At 53.1% G+C, this 1,548-nt stretch overlaps 1 protein-coding gene across 1 annotated transcript in view; it reads right to left on the reverse strand.

Annotated features, from left to right (window-relative positions):
- The window catches only part of EMH_0057020 (SNF2 family N-terminal domain containing protein, putative), a gene marked incomplete at both ends in the record, with an annotated part of 9,948 nt that overhangs the window by 2,976 nt on the left and 5,424 nt on the right, over window positions 1–1,548 (reverse strand). The window contains 3 exons of the mRNA XM_013500964.1: window positions 57–547; window positions 850–1,102; window positions 1,310–1,501. Coding sequence (XP_013356418.1) covers window positions 57–547; window positions 850–1,102; window positions 1,310–1,501 — 936 coding nt within the window. The remainder of the gene's footprint in view (window positions 1–56; window positions 548–849; window positions 1,103–1,309; window positions 1,502–1,548) is intronic.

Below are 1,548 nucleotides of genomic sequence, written 5' to 3' on the forward strand. Positions count from 1 at the left end.
CTTAAACTCTACACCCTGAACAACCAACTAAAAGAATGCTGTAGGCCCCCACTCACCGCTGCGTGAACTCCTGAGGAACGTAGAGGGCCACCGGCTTCTTGCGTTCTCTTCCGGAACGCCACAAGACCCCCGCGCTCTGCAGCTCCGCCTCAAGGCCTCCCTTTGTTGGCCCCGTAGTTTGCGTCTCGCATATTTCGACTTCCTCCTCAGCCCCACCGCCGGGGGAGGTGCTGCCGCTAGGCTTTGCCTCCTCTCCTTCTGTAGTGGCTTTCCCTCCTGATCCTTCGCATGGCCCCTCAGGCGCTGCAGGCTCCTCGGTGCCTTCGGCTAGCTGTTGCTGGTTGCGTCGTTCCTCTGCTTCTTCGTCCATCACTTCGTTGATGTCTACCAAATTCTTCTCGTCTAAGTCCTCCTCAAACGGCGCAGATCCCTCTAACACCAGCGGTTCCTCGTCCTCTCCTAGCACAGGGAGCGGCTGCCGGGGGCGCGAGACCAGATCCTCCAGGTGCAGATTCGCGATATCTTCAGTGCCAGTTGCCGCCATTTGCTGCAAGGCAACAAACAAACAAACACTCGAGCATGCAACTACACCGACTGTAATTAGGCACATTAGCACCGCCAGGTGAGCTACAGGGCGATGCGTACAACAGCTTCCCCGTCCAAGCTGCAACTACCTGGTGCACTAACTCCAGGAGATCAGAAGCTAAACCCTAAACCCTAAACCCGAAACCCAGAAAACGAGGCAAGATAGAGGCCCAAGCTAGAAGCTCAGGGTTTCAAAAGCTGCACATAGACGTCGTAGCACATAACCCGAAACTGTGTGGTTCGCTGTTTCGTGGGGTTGCGTACAACAATTGCCTTTTTGCCGTGAAGCATGAGCCGTCGGACTTCATCAGTGGATATCTTTTCGGATCTGTGTTCCTTGATGTCCTCGCCATCTTCGCCATCTAACGCCTCCGCTTCCTCCTCTATCTGTTGTTGTACAAGCAGCTTGTCTAGCCGCAGTTTCTGTTCACGACGGAATGCCATCCGCTCCTCCACTGTCCACTCGCTCACCAAAGACCAAACATGAACTTCTCGCTGCTGCCCGATACGGTGAGCTCTGCAACCAAACCCACCAACAGCAACCACACGCGCAGTTCATGCTTCCCCCCCTCGACACGGCTAAACATGAAGGGGAAAATATTGAACATCAGGAATTGACTAATTCAAAAACCTACGCTAATTCGAAATTTCACATGACAAACAAATAAAGAAACAACCAGAGAGCGGCAAAACGAAAGAAACAGGCGCATGCTCGCATGCCTACCTGTCCACCGCCTGAAGATCAATGAAGGGGTTCCAGTCGTGGTCGTATATAACCACGTGATTCGCCGCCGTTAAGTTAATACCCAGGCCCCCCGCCCTGGTGGATATCAAATACACGAAGTAACATGTGTTATCGTTGTTGAAATCCCGAATGTCCAACTCCCGCACAAACTTGTTCGTAGAGCCGTCCAGCCTAACAAACCAACCCGTCACACACAAGCAACACATGAAACACGCCAT

The sequence above is a fragment of the Eimeria mitis genome, genomic scaffold, assembly GCF_000499745.2.
Source record: "Eimeria mitis Houghton genomic scaffold, Emh_scaff61, whole genome shotgun sequence".
NCBI lineage: Eukaryota > Apicomplexa > Conoidasida > Eucoccidiorida > Eimeriidae > Eimeria > Eimeria mitis.